The 19,287-nt window shown below is 34.1% G+C and overlaps 1 protein-coding gene across 2 annotated transcripts in view; it reads right to left on the minus strand.

Moving 5' to 3' along the window:
• The window catches only part of LOC118276222 (organic cation transporter protein), a 64,217-nt gene that overhangs the window by 3,474 nt on the left and 41,456 nt on the right, over positions 1-19,287 (minus strand). For both annotated transcript variants that reach the window (XM_050707205.1, XM_050707206.1), the window contains exons 2-6: positions 3,231-3,412; positions 2,087-2,421; positions 1,405-1,725; positions 531-1,161; positions 202-335 (exon numbers count right to left, since the gene is read on the minus strand). In XM_050707205.1, the coding sequence (XP_050563162.1) occupies positions 202-335; positions 531-1,161; positions 1,405-1,725; positions 2,087-2,421; positions 3,231-3,412 (1,603 nt within the window). The remainder of the gene's footprint in view (positions 1-201; positions 336-530; positions 1,162-1,404; positions 1,726-2,086; positions 2,422-3,230; positions 3,413-19,287) is intronic.

The raw sequence follows: 19,287 nt of genomic DNA on the forward strand, positions 1-19,287 counted from the left end.
GTCTACCATATCTAAATAGTATTATTTTTAGAATATTCTGGAACTGCAATTGATTTTACCTACAGGTAGGTAACAATTTTTCAGTAACCTATTTGTGATCTCTGCCAAGCGTAGGAATTATAAAAAGTCCTTGTTTACGTGGTATATCTTTGTTTATCAGTAGATGTCTTCTGGCTAATGATGATCATGAACAGTACTTACACTTTCTTTTCGCTCACAGGCTGAGGTGGTTGGGTTTCAGGGCGAGTGGTGTCTGACAGCAGCAGCACTATTCCACCTCCAATAGCAGCCAGAGCTGCGATAGTCACCATCGGTAGGTGCTCATTTATCATCGTCTGAAAATAAAGTATTTTTTATTAAAATGGGATACAAAAATGTTCATGGTTCCATTGATTTATACCCAAAAATTACTTTGGATCTCAGCAAAAATTTATATTACTGTTTCTACAGGTCATGACAACTTCAAATAGTAGGTACTTCAAATACTATTCTAATAGAGATATTGGCGGCATTAATGAAGTTCTTCTTACCAGTCTCCATAAGTACGGAATGCATATAAGTGCTAGTCCGGCCGCTATCTGGCTGGCTCCCACACCGAGGTTCCTCACCACAGTCGGGTACAGTTCCACGGTGAATATCGGCATCATCATGTTCGTAGATCCGATAGCGAACTTCCCGATCATCAGGCAAACGATCATGATCCATTCATCATCGAATGCTATCGACAGCAGCTCACTAGCCACACACGCGAGCCCACAAACCAACATACTGATGAATATAGGAACCCGTCTTCCAGCCTTCAAGAGAATTGGGATACTTATTGCTATAGCTGGAACTTCTACGATTGCCAGGATTATAGACGTTACGTGCAGGTTACCAAGGTTGAAATTTCCAATGTTCAGTAATAGGCCATAGTACGCAATTGTCATGCAGAACCAAGACAGGAATAGACATATCGTCCTCTTTCGCAGTACTCCTCTGAACAGCATCATGACACTTGGCAGTTCTGTAGTCTCATGTGTTTTGTGTAACATTAACAGTTTGTCTATATCAGAAGGCAGTTCTCGCTTGTTAAATTTAGCAGCCCTCTCCAATATTTCTTTCGCTTCCTGAGTCTTTCCCATACTGAGCAGCCATCTCGGTGATTCTGGCAGAACGAACCTACGAAAAATCATTTTGTTAATATTTTCTTATTACGTAACTTTTCTGTTATATCCATGACGCTAACCAAGTACTAGCTACATAGTTTCATATTCCAGAATAAACTTATTGGCTACTGTAAACAATAGTTTTATTGGTACTAAGATTGCAACAAATTAACGTAATGAGGATATTGTGTGCACTACAAGTGCTTACGTATTCGCGTAGAATATGTGTAGTCTAAGAATATGGAGGAATTATTACCATAAAGCCAGTAGAAGACATCCGGGAACAGACAGGCTCAGTTGGAGGTCTCTCCAGTTGGGCATGAGTAGGGACAAGAGGGTGACGATCAGGTACGCGACAGGCAGCCAGAAGAAGTTGCAGACTCCCGCAATGGTCACCCACTTTCCTCCTACAAGCTCCACGGAAAGGACGAAGGCTGCGTAGACCACGGAGACAGAAACGAATCCCATGATAAGTCTGACCACCACGTACTGCACGAAGGAACGGACCAACAGAGATAGGATCGCTAATGAACTCTGCGCTACCATCATGCTCATCAAAATGCGTTTGCGGCCGAATCTGGAATGTAAGAGGATTCAATAAATATCAACAAGCACTTATTAAAATTAGAAGAGTTGATTTATTATAATTTCGACAGGGTTAATTATTGTTGTTGTTATTTAAATTTGATAGGATTTAAGTCTAAGAACTTAATTATGGTACTACGGCACTATAGTACTATGGTATATATACTATGGTAAAATGGTACACTACAGTTATGATGTCAATAGAATGATTGTGAAAAGCAGAAAAATCACTACTCATTATGAGGCTCTTTAACCCGTTGTCTGTCACGCAGATCTACGCGAGACACAATGTGTTTTCTATTGTGTCTCTTTATGACAGACAAGTCTTTAAAAATGTTAAAGTAATATTTTACCTATCCGATATCCAACCGCCGACGACTCCACCGACTCCGACGCCAACCAAGAACATGACCTCAGCTAAGCTGGTCAGGTGTGCTCTGTCACACACCAGATCCCATTCTGAGATTATAGTACTGCCCACCTCTGTCCTGTCATAGTTCCAGTCTGTACATTTCTGGAAAGAGTCTATGAGTGGCGCAGTATGATTCAGTATCATTTCCACCGTCACTCCTGCAGAGATTGTCCGCACCGAACAGCTGTCCACAGGCTGACTGTAGTTTATCCAATCTTGTAATGGCAAACTCGAAAAGTTCTCTGGCTTTTGACACCAAAATTTCGTCGCTTTCGCCTGAAAATTTATTTTTAAACATTACACAGCGAATATACCTAGTACCGGATCCGGGTCGAAAAGCAGGAGAAGGAACGGGGTGGTTTTTAGTGTAGGTCGATCGTCACGGGAGAAGAGATTTTTAGTTATTTAATTTTCCTCCTTTACTGATGAGTACCCACCATGATATGTAATTATGTATGTAAAGGTACATACCAAGTTATATAAACAGATCGAGATCGTGAGTTCGGAATAGCAACCTCAACCACAACGTAATTTCTGTTTTAACCACTAATTCGATTTTAAGAAAAATGCTCATGTTTGTTCATTTAAATATGAATACAACGAGGAGGATAATCCACAGCAAAATTGAATAAAAAAACCCACAAGTAAGTACCTGCATACCTATTATTCAAATATAAAACCATAAAAGAATGGTATATTGTAAACATAAGCTACATATTTACATGCATAGCATGACATTTTTTTTTGTTAACAGCATTGTTTAGTTCACCCTTGAAAAGGACAAGTGTCCTATTCGAGTGTAATTCAATTATTAGCTTATTTAGCCAAATATCAAATATCTGTGCCTAAAATAGGGTTTACTCATGGTACTGCGAATTTAAGGCACTGTAGATACGATGTACTGGTAAACGATGAGCGAGAAAATTGTACCTATCATTGTTAATTATCTATTTGAAATAGCCAATCTGTCTTGAGCAAGCGTTTATTTAATGCTCATTGCTTCTCCGAGTGAGAAGAGGCCTTTGAGCTAAGAAATAAGACACGTATAAACTTATGATAATGATATAAAAACATGATATACTCACGGTAAACGTTGGTAGGTAAATGTGGAATGTGCAGGGCAATGAGAAGAGAGACAGCAGGAATGTCATGAGCAGCTGCCATCTTCCGAATTTCCCGATCACATCAGCTACCACATCTGGACCCTCGTCCTCGGTCGGAGACACTGCGTGAGTTTTCTCCTTATTCGTCCCTTGCGCTGGGATTACTGGAAAGAAAAGAGAATATAATTTAGTTTTTATTAAATTTGTTGTGATAAGTAATCAAAATAAGCAATGATAACAGTAGTTATAGTTATCGATTAGAAAATAATACATATAATGCGTGTGAGTATAAGAGTACATCGCTACGGTACGATGTTTGGTATTTTATACATAGGTACGATACTTCGTTACATATACATGTGTGTATAAATATGTAAAGATACCAACAGTCCTCATTTTACTTTATGTTAATAAACGGTAATATTAAAACCTACCACTTTAGTTTATATTCACATTTCCTAAATTTTACTATAACCAAAACAACGAAATAAACTTGCATTTTTTTTAATAACACCTACATAACAGTTAAGTTTGTTTTAGGTACACAATAACCCCTAAACAATTATGCAAGTAGGCAAATATGTACGTGCTTCATCTACCTAATTTATTGAAGAAAAAAAAACATAATGTATCACGAACACTGTAATATGAGCATCTAATTAATGTATCACGAACACTGTAATATGAGCATCTAATTCTACCACTACACGGTCGATATATAGGATTAATTACTTCTTAGTAACTACGTACATATGTAGGTACACTTATAACCTAAGATATCTTTGTTTCACGAATTAATAACACTTCTAGTTACTTGATACTGACTCGTTTGAATCAAGTTCCTAACGCCTTTTGTTGAGTTTTATAATTGTTTTTTATATGAAATGTATACTACCTAGACATATAAGGATAAACAATATGTAATCAATAATGTAGGAACCTAGTCTTAAGAGAAACTGCTTCCGACGACTCAAGGTTTCGTGCTAAGGGATCCTTGTGAAACTGAATAAAGTGAGCTGATTTAATGAAGTAGTAATTCAAGTAATTATTTTACATTTTGCACTTATCGAAAAAAGTAAATAAATAGTAAAAAGGTATGAAAAAAATAATATCAATATAATTAAACTTTTAGTACAAAGAAAATGCCCGAACGGAGTATAAATAAATAATCCAAGTTGTCTTTATCCTCGATAGATGGCGTAGGGATATATGGATCTGATTTTTAAATAGAAGACAGAATTATAATAACTTTTCCTTGATATTTTTTATTTAAATATGTATTCATATTACATTTTCCTTGATTTTCTTACAAAAAAATTGCATTCTACCTAAGTATACCTACTCATATTAATATATAGAATGAAATAGTATATTGCATAAAATCATCGAGTTTAAAAGGTCGTGAAAATCAGCGTTGTTCATGATAACACATGTACGAAAGACTTTAAGCTCAATTGAACGCATCGTCACGAGTCGCGTGCGCCGGTTTGACGTTCCACGTGCTTTTCTTGCGAACATTTCGCGCGCGCTTCGCAATTATTAACGAACATACGGCCCTCGCGCCGCACCGCCGCCGCCTTGGCAATGATCTTCACATGATTGCAACTATAACGAGTGACCCACTGCCAGTGTAAGGCATCTATGTTAATTTTAGCATCATTAATAAGCATCTTCATTCTCCATTCATGACATCCGTGATTATATAACTTATGAATATGATAAATTGATAACTTTATGCCGATTTATTTGTGTTATGATTTTATGATGCAGTTGTTATATTATTGTTAATATATTCTAATGAATGTACGAGTATATTGAACTGGTTTTTACGAAATAATCAGGTTTTAGCACAGGTTTTTGACATGTTATTAACCTGATATTTTGCTTTTTGTTGGGAATGCATAGTGATGTCACGTGTATCGTCAATATAAACGTATTCTTTTTCTTTCCTTAATAAATAAAGAACATGCATATAATTATGAGATTGGTATGTAGCAGAGGCTAATAGTGACCACATTCGAATTAAGATTTCGGGAGATATGTAAGGGTCAGTTGTATGTTTTTGTAGTAGTACCTTAGAGGTTATTATAGGTATATGTTCTAGGATACATCAATTTCAGTGTTATATACAACTGACATATGTAAGATTGCGTGCATAGTTTTACGATATAAACTGGAGAGGCGTCATCCGTTTAAACATTATTCTTCATCTGGCGGACAGCGGACTGCATTTGGGGCCAAGGCCGGAGGGCATATCGATTACGTTTATCGCGATTTGCATGGCTGACTTAGCACAACGAACGAATTGCTGTCCATGCAACAGTTACATATGAATAGAACTAAACATTGTAATACTACTAACCTCGGTACAATTGTTTGCGTGCAAATTAACAGTCAATTAACCGAATCTGATTTAGAGCCGTCACGAAGCCTACTGAAAAATATTCCATTCATATTTATATGTGGGAAATCATTTTCAGGATTGTTTTAATTTTTACTTTACGGTCAATACGTTGACGTTTTCAAGGAAATTCATTTAGTTTAACGAGAGTTTGACACAAAATAAATAAAAAAAAAAGCGTTTTTGGTATTGGACACTTTTTTGTATCGTAAAGTAAAAATGTAGTGGCTACATGATTGGCATTGGCAATGCGATGTAACGTTTTTCAATTGTCTTCTTATCCTCAAACAAAGTGTGAACAAAATCTGACGTAAAACCTACAAATTATTTATCTTTAGAAAAGAAACTACTCATAATTACTTCAAATGACAATGTTTTGTAAAATATAAAGACTAGGTATGTGTTAGTTCTTAATTAACGATTTAATTAAAGTGTATCAGTTTATATGGTGTGTGATGAGCATTGATTAATCTCTTGATATAATGTTCAACTCGATGTTTCAATTGTTCAAGTGTCTCGTTTGTACTTCTACCGTAGATAAAACAGAGCAATTGCGATCTATCAGTGCATTGTGCACTAAATGAAATCGGAGTATTGACCAGGATCTTGATAAATGATTTTGACTTTTATAGAAGTTATCCAAAGTTCAAGTTAATCATTGATTTACTAGTATTTTATATGTAATAGATAACGTTAATAATACTTAATCATTAATCATTTCATCATAGAGTTTTCGTTTTATTTCATAACAACCTTAATATGACTTGATAAAAATTGTAATAAAAATAAAAAATGTCACGTTTTAAAACTAACGGATTAGGTTTTTAATCTATTTAATTACACTACTCTCACATTAAAACCTTGGTGTATGTTATCTAAAATATTTATAAGAGAACATTATAATAGGCGAGTCACATTTTTGATCTCGTGTGGCCGTGATCGTGAGAAATAACTTGAATAGGTGTAAAGTAACAAAATAAATTATTATTTAAAACAACAAATTATTCACACATGCTACTATTATTATCAGTTACATTCTAGTTCATTGACAATGACCTGCTTTCCAAGTTTAATGTTTTTCTCAGCAAATGTTGCAAGTTATATTGCACAACGGTTCTAACTTCTAATCTGATGTTTACAATTTTCTACGGTGGCTTGTTCCCGATGTGTTGGTAATTGTAAATGAAGATTTAAATCAATCAATGTGCTGTACAAAAAACAAATTAATCACCCCGTGAATGGGCTTGCTTCCTGGATGAAAAAATAATGCAATTTACAACGGTTCCACTCTATTCGTCACCTGTTCATCTTAACCCAACTAGTGACCTGTTAAATTAAATCAGCTGTACGTAGGATCCGATGATTTCATGTGTAACGCGATCATTCGTCACGCTGCATAAAACTGCATTCTGAGGTATTGTTCTTACTCAGTTGCAGTCATTAGTAACTTAATGACTAAAGCGGTAATCAGATAAAACTAGATTAACATCTAGTTTTAGTATATGTACAGAAGTGAACTATATAGAAATACACAATAGAAATGCTATGTTAATTTGTAAAAGCATCAGTTTTTAGTATAGAGCAGTTATTATTATAGAATTGTAATTGAATTTAAACCTTATTTTAGTTACTATTTTAGGTAATAATTTGTTCACAACGCTAATTGTAACTATTCTGTTATTATACTTGTATTGGTTTCACCTGATGATTATTTTCAAAACTTCAACTTGCCTTAGTATCTCTCTGCAAGAGAGACCAATGACTTTACCAGGAAATATTAAAAAAAGAACAATGTAGCCTTTCGATTAACAACAATGGAAAGTCATTTAATTTGACAGACAAACGGTTCTTGAATGATCTATTAGATAATAATCAATGATCATTGAAAACTTCAACGATTTACGATTAATTGTACCTATCCATAACTTTGTCATTAATTTTGTTATGAGGAAAACAGAACTGTGAAAACATAAAAGAAATGTAGGTAAAGCTATTTATTGTCCTCTCGACTCTTTATTGTTTTTTAAACTATAATTTCACCTATTTTTCCATCAACGTTTTGCTTTTATAGAAAGTTTAACAGAAACTGTCCATCAATAAAACTATAACTATATAGATATCAAGTTCATTGCAGTCTAACTTAAACAAATACGCATCCTACATCCATCTCTCACCCATCACCAGAAGACCTATCTCTAAACAAAACATCACTAAAATCAATCCAGTAGTTTAGGCGTGAAAGCGAAACAAACAACTTTTTGTCCAAACAGATTTCTTTATCCTTCATAGAGTACAATGTTGCCCACAACCACGTGCCACCTAACAGAATAATATGTTTTTTTAAACGAACGGAAAGAAAAACATCCGTCAATCAGCCATTGTGTACCACGGAAATCTGGTCTCGGTAACAGTTGTAAGGTCAGGTGTAAACATTGTCTGAAACCTCGCGTGACCCAAACCAATACTCGGTTAGACCTTAGAAACTAAAAAACGAAGCGTGTGGGTAACAGGCGTGCATTTTTTGTACATCTGTGCGTTTTTACGCAAATGACATTATGTATATAAAATTGCACTTTTTCATTGAAGAATAAATAGAGTCAATTTCAATAGAATTTGAAATTATTTGCAATGTAACCGAATCACGTATCATGCTCGATTATTGTTATGTAGTTGTTAATGAAAAACTATCGTTGTGTTCCTAGGAAAATAGACTTCAGCAGAAATAAGTTAGGATTTTTCTCTTAGTATCTCAATTTCCATGAAATAGCTACAATGATAGGATATCAAACAGAGTTCATCGCAAGAATTTACAGCAATAAAATCGAGTAAAAGAAACATTTATCGGACGAGTTATGTGGTGCTAATAATTCGCATAATTTCGAGTATGATAGCGGTGGCGGGTGTGGCACGGCCGCGTCTGCGTTGGGGGACCTCTCCGGAAGCGAACGTACTCAATGAAACTGATTCGACGATCCTGCTGCTACTCGGTCACTGTTCTGGTTACTCACTTTAATACAACACGAGAGTTACGCATTATTCCTTGAAACACAATCTGTTAGTTGATACTCTTCATTTTGTACGTTGTTCGTGTAATTATCCTATTTAAATATGAATCCCTGTTTCCTTTTGTCCTAGTTTTGGGTTGATTGCACCTTTATTATAGTGATTGTTAGTAATGATAAGGTGAACAAAGATATACATGAAAGAAAAACAATGAATATGTTCAATGGGGTAGTCAGGACATAGCATCCAAACCCTGTAGCTACTGGCTACTTGATATTATCCTCATTCAATTTCAGTAGCCTAATTCACAGATAAATAAAGTTATAAAAACGTTTATAGTAAGTACTTCCATAATATGAATAGAATTAGTATTTCTTTTTATTGTCCTGTTTACGTCTTGTTTGTGCGTACATAAGTTTACTACGTAGGAATGTAGAGTACAACTACAGAAGTTTGTATGCGTAATATGTGGGTCTGTTATGACAAAGATCTGGCAATGGGCATGCCCTTAACCGATAATCGGCTTCGTGAACTTTTCGACCCTCCGGTTTGTTAACATTGAACTGTCAGCCGGTCCATGTCACACGACGAGTCCAACTCGACAGTTGGACTGCTTGGAGGGAGCCCGACGGCTCCCTACTGACGGCTGCACAATGACAATTTGTTGTTTTGACAAAATTTATCGTAAAAAGAAGTGTGAATCGCCATTGCAAGTATTGCGACTCATAGTTTCCTGCTACTGAGTTCCAGGAACATAGATTGGGTAGTTCGGGACTGCACCGCAGGCTTAATATTAAAAAGGATATGACTGAGATACATTTTTGGCAGTTATATATTTAGACCCACGTGGGGAGTGACTGTTGCTAATCTATTACGAATTCGACAACTTTACTTGCTAGTAATAATACTGCATAGAACACGTGTATAGAAGCACTTTAATAAAGTATACAATAACTTCGTAAATTCTACGATTCACGAGAGAAAAATTAACAATGTATGATTCGTTTTGGTTTAACTGTGAGCAAGTGGTTAAGAGATCATCGACCCTCCGCAAAATATGAACGCCATCCGTACATTTAAAATTTCATTTAAAACTCTCATCACCTGGAAGCAGGTACACCACGAACTAAGTACTAAGTTGTTAAAACATAATGCTTAGCAACCATTAGGTACATTAAGACCTATTTACTAAAACTGTATTGTCATAATAATGGCTATACAATTTTCCTTTGTAACTAAATTACATGTCTATTCACATGGTTACCTGAGAAATCACATAACAATTTATTGTGTGCCAGTAAGTTGTGTATCTACTTCTATTCAAACGTACGTATGTGTACTCTACTCGTAGAACACTAAAGTTGTGTGTAGCAAAAATACAGAATACTCTGTGAAACGTAGTAAAGCCGAATATATACGGTATTGTAATTTATTTTTCTATGTAAACTCAATGTCAAGTCTAGACGTATTCTGTGCGTGTTCTAAGAAATGTAAATATTTTAAACGAAGGTTGTTTGTTATTTATGTTTTATAGTTTGTAGAGAAAAGAAATACAAACGACAAAATTCTTGCACTTTTATTTAAATGCATTTTTTTCTATCTAATAGACGAAACGTTTCTTAAATGTACGTTCGGTTCTGTTCAGTTGTATAATATAATCTAAATATATAAAACTCAAAGGTGACTGACTGACTGACTGACATAGTGATCTATCAACGCACAGCTGAAACCACTGGACGGATCGGGCTGAAATTTGGCATGCAGGTAGATGTTATGACGTAGGCATCCGCTAAGAAAGGATTTTGATCAATTCTACCCCAAGGGGATAAAATAGGGGATGAAAGTTTGTATGAAACTTTGTCAATTTTAAACCAATCGAATTGAGACTTTGCATGCATAAAGCTACTATGGCGTAGCGCCTAATGACAGATTAGTAAAGAATATTCTGTACAAAGAAGTTTTGTAGGCCCTAACTTTTTACACACGCTAAACAAAAGTAAAGCCGCAAAAACCATACCTAATTAATAATACTTCTTAACGCGAGCGAAAGGCAAAAGCTAGTGGTATATAAGATACAAGACTATAGTCTTTAGTTTCTACTATTATATTATATTATACTACTACTATGATAAAACCCCATGGATGTAAAGCTCTCGTACAATTTGTACTGAGAGAAGAGTCCAGATACGCGGGTAATTCGATAATATTACGTTAACTTCCGTCCTTCAATTTAGTTTCGAGGGTCCGTGACGAAATGGCCACAGTGACATGAGTCACTTAAACATCTTCCTAATCATGGTGCCTATGACAATTTAGCTTTTAACCATGAGCTTCTTCTAGTGGTTTATTCCGCAGGAAATGTAACGAAACATCTTTGGAACGGAAAGTCTTTGATTAAGTATGGCGATGCGAATGGAATATTTTGGATCTGTTTATGATATTAAGTTATTTATTGAGGTTACGAACATAATTAATTTCTAATATCCATTTAATTATCAACAGTCCATGGCTGGACCATGGGCGTCCTCTTTGTAAAAACTTGGCAGGTGCTATGAAGATTACCGTGTATTGATATACCTACCAGAAAGCGTATACAACCTCTGTCGGTAGTGATAAACAAACATATATTTCCAATGGCCATCATAACATGAGCAGTGATTACAAAACTCTGTTATGAAATTAAATAATTTTGTAGCCTATTTACAAAATAAAGTAATTTTAATTAATTACATTTTAAGGTTTTGGTAGTTCTGTCTCATTGCTCAAGAACTTACGAGAAGTACTTAACTCGACGTCACAAGTAACTAGTCGTAATTAGTATATATTTAAATGTAATATACATAACAAGTACATAAATATTATGTAACAAGAACATCATAGGAAATACGCATTTATTAATAGAAAGATCTTGTGACCTGTTGTTATTATTAAAGCGTATTCTTGTGACAAATAAATTAATTTAAAACGCATTATGTATTGGATGTTTGCACCCGTATTGCATTTACTTATTTATTATTAGAATCTTTATAATAATATGCATGTATGTTCTTCTATTATGAAATTACTGAAAGTTTTTTTAGGTTACAAATGAGTTACAAAGTAACACTTCTACACGTGTCAATTTTTATATTAAACTAAATTGATTAGACCGTGTAACATCGCTACATGGTATGTTATCTCGATCAAAGAAAATGCATCGGAGGTTATCTTCACAAAAGTGCACTTAACGTCAGAAGTAGATACATTCATGGCAGACCTACGGTTGAACGAAATAGCTACATAATTTTAATCGATAAATGGGTTAGTAGTAATCAGCTATGTTTTAACCAGGTTTGTTATAAGTTTCAGGCAATAGAGCCTATTGTCATATAAATACTAGGCATAGTTCTATATAACTGAGATATTTAAGCAACAATGCTGAAATATCCGAAACTCATTGAAATTAATAAACTTAGTAAATATTCCGTCTTAAGTTATAATAATATTTCCAAAAAGCAACAATAAAAACTTCAATAAGACTTTGTCCCACCCACAAATCGTTACTCAACACTCTTATATCGGTTGTTACAATTACAATCCATCAGTTACAGTGTAAAATAACCTTCACGAAAAAAAAACAAGAATATCAAAAGAAGTAAGTGCATAAGTAAGTCGGAAAAGAAATCAATCCTTACTTCTGGGGAAGTGTCGTTTGCTCTTGACATTAGTCAAAGCATGGTCAAGGCTCTAGGGTCAGGTAACCACGCCTAAACTGTTTACGATACTTCCTATTGATAACCGAATCGTTAATGACATGGCAAATACTACCGTAATATTATATTGCCTAAAGGACGACAACTCCGTAATTGGCACTAACCTAGACACAAACCAGACAGCCTTTTACAAATAAGTAAGTATTTCTCGAATTTATACCCACGCAAATCCAATTTCGGTGTCTTTTGATATTTATAGTTTATAACAATTACATATTCTTAACATTTACTAAATATAGTTAAGGTTAAAAGAAATAGATTAATCGATTACGAATAAAACAATTAGGTGATATTTGTTAATTGTTTCCTAAAGGTCAAAAATCGACCTCGCGGTTAGGACACAAAATAACAACGCACCTATAAATCTTGGAAATTCACAAAATAACATTATTTACAAGGATAGTGTCCGATTTAGGAATAGTTTCCGAAAGGCTATTTCCTTATACAAACACCTATTTCGTTTACCTACTAGTACAATTCATAATTTTTATAACTTCCTTAAAACACAAAAAAGTTTCAATGCAACTTTGACACATGCCATTTTTAGGCGGCACGTGTTTCTTGTCTATGTTATTGAGTGATAGTGATGTAGGCGTACGTAAAACGGGCGCCATAGACACAAGTCCCTCAGCCTAAGGCCTCTCTGAATACGTAAGCAGTTTTTGAAAGAGTACGATGAGACGACCCTTTTATTTATTCACACGACTCACTCGGGACACTGGGAATGTCTAAACGAGCTACCAGATAAAAAGAATGTGAAAATTTTTACAAAGTTTTCGTGATTTTGTTACGTTTTTTACCTCGTCTAGCTAGGATTTTGGTTCGTGTCTAATTGGCTGTTTATCAATGAACGACTAAGTATTGTAGTGTGTTTCTATTTACATAAGAATAAATTAGTAAGTAGGTACGTTTTACGATCGAGATATTTGAAAATAAGTAAATATATAATAATAATTTTGTAGAAACTACATACATGCATATATAATAAATTAATCGTAATTATATTAAAATATTAAGTAAACAAGTATGAAATATGATATAATTATGAACTAGATAAGTCAATAACATCTGCTTTGTTTTATTGACTGTTTGATGTATCCGCTATTAAAGATTAATATAATACTTTAATAGCAAATTGTAGCAATTAAAATAGTATATGATGAACTCGTTGCAGTAAGTAAAATAATATTAGATACTACCATTAATACGTCGTTAAGTAATTGCATATTTATTATAATCTAATTCTATATTAATATCATGAATGTGAAAGTTTGAATGGATGTTTGTTTATCAATAGTGACAGAATAGACGAACGATTGGATCAGAGGTATGTAGATAAACACTCTGAAATGATTATTATTTTATAAGTTTACAAAAACAACGGCAAAGTATAAGAAAAATATAAGAACTTATTTAATTATATGCTAATACTAATATTCTTTTTCTAGGAGTTATTAATGAATGTGAAAGAGGTACAACATATAATTATTATCTAACTCGACTGCATATGCACTTATGCAGTTAACCTTTACCAACTTGTTTCTATATTATGAGCAATAAACTGTACCTAATTATAGCTAAAATAAAATTAATTGAAAATGTCTGCCATGTAGCAAATTAAAGATGAATGCTTTTTCCCATTAAAATATTAATTAATTTAAAGTTGCGTTAATCAAATTGTAATGTATCATTATTTATATTAATCTAACATTAAAAACACAGGATCAAAAAACTCAGTTTAGTTCATATTGAATTAGATAAAAAGTATTAAAAACAATTTTAATTCTTAAAAACATAACATCTAATTCTCGACATAACAGCACACATATCATTATGTACACACAGGTAAAATAAAGAAAACACAGTTTTAAAATTAAGCCTGTGCGTTAATTTCTTTATAGACTGCATACATATTTGAGTTTCCTACTTTGATTAGGATTATCATATAGAGGCAAACAAAAAGTAAGGTGACAATTAAATCTTTATACTGTAATAACAACCTCATTCATGTTGATCTTGCGTTTTATCCCAAGATTGATAAAAAGTAAAAAAAGTAAGTATAGTGAGGAATTCAATGGGAATGGAGTCCACAAAGTATCAACTCGCCTCTCAATAGCATGAGATACGTAATTAGCAAATACTGCATCACTATTTACCTAGTAAAAGACTCATGTAGGTTTATGTTTGGTACCTACTAGCCAGCGTCTTCGCCCACGTTCTCATGTGGCATAATCATAGAAATTCTGGAACCCTGTCCAAAATTTCATCTCGATTCCTTCAGCCGTTTTGTCGCGAACGAGTAATAAACACACAATTAAACATACACACTTTCGGATTTATAATATTAGTAGGATGCATCACAATGATACATAGTAGCAATAAGGTTTAATTTTGCTTGTAATCTAAACTGCTGTAACTACACGATACAGTTAATAGGTTAATAAGGTTTTAATCTTGCTTTCTTCATCATAAAGATACGAGCAGCTAGATAACCGATAACGCGAATCAATTTAGTTGTTGATTTAATTCATTCAAGCCAAGTTCGTCATTAATCAGTAACCGACACCATTGTTTACAAACATGTCGAGCATAATAATTAATTAATCATTTATAGGACTTTGAAATAAATAAAGATGTGAATGAATTCTTAACGTCTTTTTAATTCTTTTTTATTTTAGTAGCAGTACGAGTATGAGTTTGTTTTTGTTTAGAGACAAACAAAAAATAGAACATACTTTTAAATTATATCGTTAATTGTGTGGGTGCGACAACCTGATACCTAATTTAAATGTCAGAATTGTTTTTACAATCTAAATAAAACCCTATCTGTTATCAAGGTGCTAAATCTAGATAGGTATCAGTTTTTAATATGCTCCGACTATAAAAACTTAAAATATAAGGTGTTCTAAAAGTGTCTGCCATGGCTTTAATGAGAAGCAGTGTGTTTGAAGATTAGTGGTAATAGTGAAGAAATTTCGTCTTCCAGACAAGTTAATTCAATTTGAGAACATAAAGAAGTTAAATAAACATTGACTCTACTCTGCATAGAGTGGTTCACAAATACGCACGATGCGTCGCTTCGTCAATGAAAACTATTGATAGCAACACAGAGACAATGAAAGAGATAGCTCTTTCATAACAAACACACACGTAGATTTTTTTTTATGAAAACTGACTCATAATCAATCATTTATATTTACTATTTTAATCTTCAAACACAACACTACCTCCCATTAAACCCGTGGCAGATAATTTTAGAACACCTTATATGTAAAAGAACTCCTTAAAAACATAATTACAACCGTCGAATGCATTAAGATTGCGCAAACTGAAGATTGCACAGAGGATACCGAACTAAATATTTTCATCCTCACTATGAAACAAGGACACCAAAAGCATGTACAATAATAATGGTATAATTTAGCTGAAGTGGTCGGATAGTGTACACTGTACCTACTATTATACGAAGTTGCATCAACATTCGAGTGAAGGGCGACACCTAGAAATTGCAGGTTGCAATGCGTGACAGGTGAACGGAACTTGCGACAATGACTGCATAAACACTAGTAAAGACAATACCTAACATATTATGCTGGAGTATAGTAATTAATTTTTGTTTCTAAGCTTAAGATGATTGTATTAACTAGAATTAAGACGAATTAGCGAGATATACCTACAGAAATATCTGTATTTATGGTATGATAGCACGGTTGGTGCTGTGCTTGGGTGACTGGTTTCTGTTGTGTCGCGAGTTCGATTCCCTGCGTAGGCAAAAAAGTAGATAACGACATTTTCTTAATAAAATTACCATTATTGGCCCAGATCAGGAAGTTCAGTGGTGTTTCACCCGCGTGCCATGGAAAATATGTAAAACCACTGGTCCTGCACCTGATCTCTCTCCGATCGTGTCGGTCTGCCGTCCCATCGGGTTCTGAGAGTGAGGAAACAAAGAGTGCATCTGCGTTTCGCACACACTTTGGCACTATAACATCATCGTAATGTGATCGTGATCGAAATCGAAGACTTTATTCATGTTGAGTACAGTCCTTCAGTATTAGTCAGCCAAGTTATTTAGTATACAGGCAAGAAAACATTATATGGTTTTGTTGTAAATTATAGCCGCTGTCTCTGTACGAAACCAAACTTTTTTCTTACTTGCATACCAAATTGTTGGCTGTCCATTATTTGAATCATGTTCTCGAAATCGCTTCTTACCGAATTTAACTAAATTTTCGTTCTACTTAGGGGAAAGATCGAACTTTAATATGTTTTTTTTAATTGCATTTGAGTGTTTATTGTCCTGCATTTAGCGCCACTGGAATTAAAAATAATAAAATGATTCGTGATATAAATAATAATAATCTGTTATTTTTTTATCTCTCTATAGGGTCCATTTATTTTTAGACTCAAATTAATTACGACTAGCTTTTAAACTGGATGTGCTATTAAAATAGATGGGTACTATTATAGAAACGTGATACGAAAATAGTAGTTTATAGTAAAAGCGAATATTCGCGGTCAAGGCACTTGGTAAGATAGTTATGCAAATTTTGAAATTCCTACGCAATTATAATAGTTACAAACACGTGTAAACGATTTATTAAAAAAAGCTTAGTAATGTATTATCCTCTATCGCCAAATTCACAAGGTTAAGGACATGTTAGGAAGTTTTATTACACCTATAAACTATTCATACAATAAATGGGTACATATTTAATGGCTACACTATATAGAGAATTAATGATTGATATTATTATCAAGTCGGTAAGTCAGGTATGTAATGGTGGCCAGGAGGTTTAAGATGCCTGCTTGAGATTGAGAGTGCAGGTTTAAAACCTACCAACGGCAAGTACCAATGTGACTTTTCTGAGTTGTATGTACTTTCTAAGATTAATTAGACATCACTGACAAACGGTGAAGGAAAAAATCGTAAAGAAACCTGGGCTTATAATTTCTAATTATAGGTTTTAAACCACCGACTTGCATAAAGCAAGCGTGGTGTTTAATGCTCAGCTAAAACCTTCTTCGTGTCAGAAGAGGCCTTTAGTCAGCAGTGGCCACTTATAGGGTATATGCCGTTGATGATGTAATGATTATTATCAAGTCTTTTGTTTATGTATAAAGTATTGAATGGAATAATGATAAGTCACTGACGCACGTCTGCCTAATGTCTTTGAATGAATTTTTCCTCTATAATTTATCGATAATAAATAATAGCAATTAACGTCTATTTAAGATAGAGCGCAATGTCACAAACACTTAATTGTATCTTTTTGCAAATAAACGACTATATGATAAAAGCATGAAGTACGTACAAAGAGGGGCGAAGAGAGAGTGTCAGACTCTTACTGACTAAAAACCATCCCGTTCCTACTCCTGCATTTCGAGCCGGAGCCCCGGTAAACCCGCTGTAGGTAGTCCGTTTTCTAAATTCAGAAAAAAACCCATTATTTATTTACCCAACCCGGGAAACAAGACTAAAATCATTTCTCGGCAGTAGGTCTTGCAACCACTCGACCAACGCGACCGTCATACTTGTATTTTGTAAATCATGATCAAGGGCATTCACTGTTTTCAATGTAAAGGCCTTTCGTACCGCGTACGAATACGAATTCACCTTTTTATGAACATTCCTAACTGCATTCAAAACGTTTACATAAAAAAAAGAAAAATGAAGATTTTTAAAAGCAGTCTCACTTTTTACGGCACTATAGAATCATTTTTAACCGACTTCCCAAAAAGGAGGAGGTTCTCAATTCGGCCGGTATATTTTTTGGAATAAATAAACTGTCAACAAAGGATAAGGAAAAAGAAAACTCAAATTTAGTATTTCAAGATCATTAAAATTATGTTAATGAAAAACGTGTTTTGGTATTTCAATGACCGACCTTTAGTAGGTGTACCTAAACCTTACACGTGCAAATACTCGTGCATATTGTAAAAGATCAAATAAATTTAGATATTTTGTAAGCAATAATATAAATAATATTTGCAGGTAGCGAAATCATTTTCATTTTTCTTAAGTAAAAAAGACGAATAAAAAAGGTACTACTCCTTTTAAATATAAAAAAGAATATATTAAAAACAATGTAGTACTTATTTTAATGCTACTGGTGGGACGATAAAAACCCCAACAGCAACAATCAATAGCATATTGGTAGGTTTGTTGGCATTCTGTGGCTCTGTGCTGTTGCTTGAATGGAATTCATTACCTAAGATTCTAACCCTTTGCAAAAGAAAACGAATCCCTTTATTTTATAACGACAATATAGTGATAATATCTGTATTAGATAGCCTTAACAAAAGCCATCGCATTTTTTTTATTTGTTAATTTTGAGGCCCTCAGTTCTATTTTTCATCAACAAAACAGATAAATACGTAGGCGCACTACTGACATATATTAATCAATTACCTCAAAAAGCCTTGACTTAAAAAATATCTTCGGAAGTGTGTACGGAAATAGTTTATTTCCGTAGTACATACATACGTTTGTTTATTTATAAATATATTTATAGCGAATACTGACTGACAGTAAAGTCGACCGGTTATCGGTCACAAGTTGTCATTGAATTGTCCTCTCTTAAGTACTTTGTAGCGTGATTTGAATTTTGAACTTCGTTGAACTTAGAGGAAATCGTCAGGCTGGTAATGCGGAACAACTTTGTTTATATGTCTAATGTTTTTTAATGTAGAATTTGTTATTATACCTCGGAGCTGCGGTCTACCTAGCGGGTTTACCGGGGCTCCGGCTCGAAAAGCAGGAGTAGGAACGGGGTATTTTTTAGTCAGTAAGAGTCTGAGACTTGCCTCGCCTAAGGCTGGAGAAGACATTTGATAACTTTCCCTCTTCAAAAAATACCTCTTTATACGTTGGTAAAGTTTA

This window comes from Spodoptera frugiperda, chromosome 31 (genome assembly GCF_023101765.2).
Source record: "Spodoptera frugiperda isolate SF20-4 chromosome 31, AGI-APGP_CSIRO_Sfru_2.0, whole genome shotgun sequence".
Lineage (NCBI taxonomy): Eukaryota > Metazoa > Arthropoda > Insecta > Lepidoptera > Noctuidae > Spodoptera > Spodoptera frugiperda.